The following is a 1,016-nucleotide window of genomic DNA, read 5'->3' as shown; positions in this document are numbered from 1 at the left end:
CAGCATTTTGCAGTACATAAACCAGGGGTAAAATTGAGGTTTTTTTCAGCATTTTGCAGTACATAAACCAGGGGTAAAATTGAGGTTTTTTTCAGTATTTTGCAGTACATAAACCAGAGGAAGAAGCACAGGGAGCGCTGGGTTGGGGCTCTGAAGTCTACCTCAGTCCCACGTGAGTAGGAATCTCTTCCCTTCCTGCTTGGGATTTTTGGGAATTTCTCCTCTCTTTTGGGATTTTTGGGAATTTCCCCCTCTCTTTTGGGATTTTTGGGAATTTCCCCCCTCTCTTTTGGGATTTTTGGGAATTTCCCCCCTCTTTTGGGATTATTGGGAGTTTTCCCCCCATACTTGGGATTATTGGGAATTTCTCCCCTCTCTTTTGGGATTATTGGGAATTGCCCTCCCACTTGGGATTATTGGGAATTTTCCCCCTCTCTTTTGGGAATTTTCTCCCCCACCCTTTTGGGATTTTTGGGAATTGTCCTCCCCTCGCTTCCCAGCACCAGAGCACAGCTCTGGCTCCTTCCATTCCTCAGCCTCTGGGTTATTCTGAGCTCAAATCCAATTTTTCAGCAGAGAATTCCCTGGTTTGTGGCTGGTTCTCTGCTCCAGGGAAGTTGAGAAGTTTCTCAAAACCCAAAAAAGTTGCATCCAAGGAAAATTTTGGGGTTTGGAGGCTGAATTTGWCCCCAGGGCAGAGCAGCACAAGCCCCTTTGGTGCTGGTTTGTTCCGTGCTCCAGTAAAAACAAGGAGGGATCATATCTGCTCCTTGGTGTTAATTGAGGGATGTTCTAATTAATGAATCCATTAATTAATGGATATAAAAGCTCTGTCTGTGCCTCCCTTTGCAGTGCATCTCATCTACGGGCCCCTGGACCCTGTRAATCCACACCCAGAGTTCCTCCAGCTCTACAGGTACGAGAAAAATGGGAATGTGCTGCTGGAACTTCATTTCAAGGGATGTTTTTTCCTGGTTATTCCTTCAATTCCATCCTCATGGAGGCTGTTTTTAATT

At 45.5% G+C, this 1,016-nt stretch overlaps 1 protein-coding gene across 1 annotated transcript in view; it reads left to right on the top strand.

Annotated features, from left to right (window-relative positions):
• MEST (mesoderm specific transcript) overlaps positions 1–1,010 on the top strand; it is a gene marked incomplete at both ends in the record, with an annotated part of 5,114 nt that extends 4,104 nt beyond the window's left edge. Inside the window, 2 exons of the mRNA XM_057388811.1 lie at positions 96–172; positions 853–1,010. Coding sequence (XP_057244794.1) covers positions 96–172; positions 853–1,010 — 235 coding nt within the window. The remainder of the gene's footprint in view (positions 1–95; positions 173–852) is intronic.
• Positions 1,011–1,016: the final 6 nt, after the last annotated feature.

This window comes from Malurus melanocephalus, unplaced genomic scaffold (genome assembly GCF_030028575.1).
Source record: "Malurus melanocephalus ecotype Western Australia unplaced genomic scaffold, MMel_1.1 scaffold_2555, whole genome shotgun sequence".
NCBI lineage: Eukaryota > Metazoa > Chordata > Aves > Passeriformes > Maluridae > Malurus > Malurus melanocephalus.
Note: the sequence above shows the minus strand (reverse complement) of the source record. Positions and strands in the feature narration are given on the sequence as shown.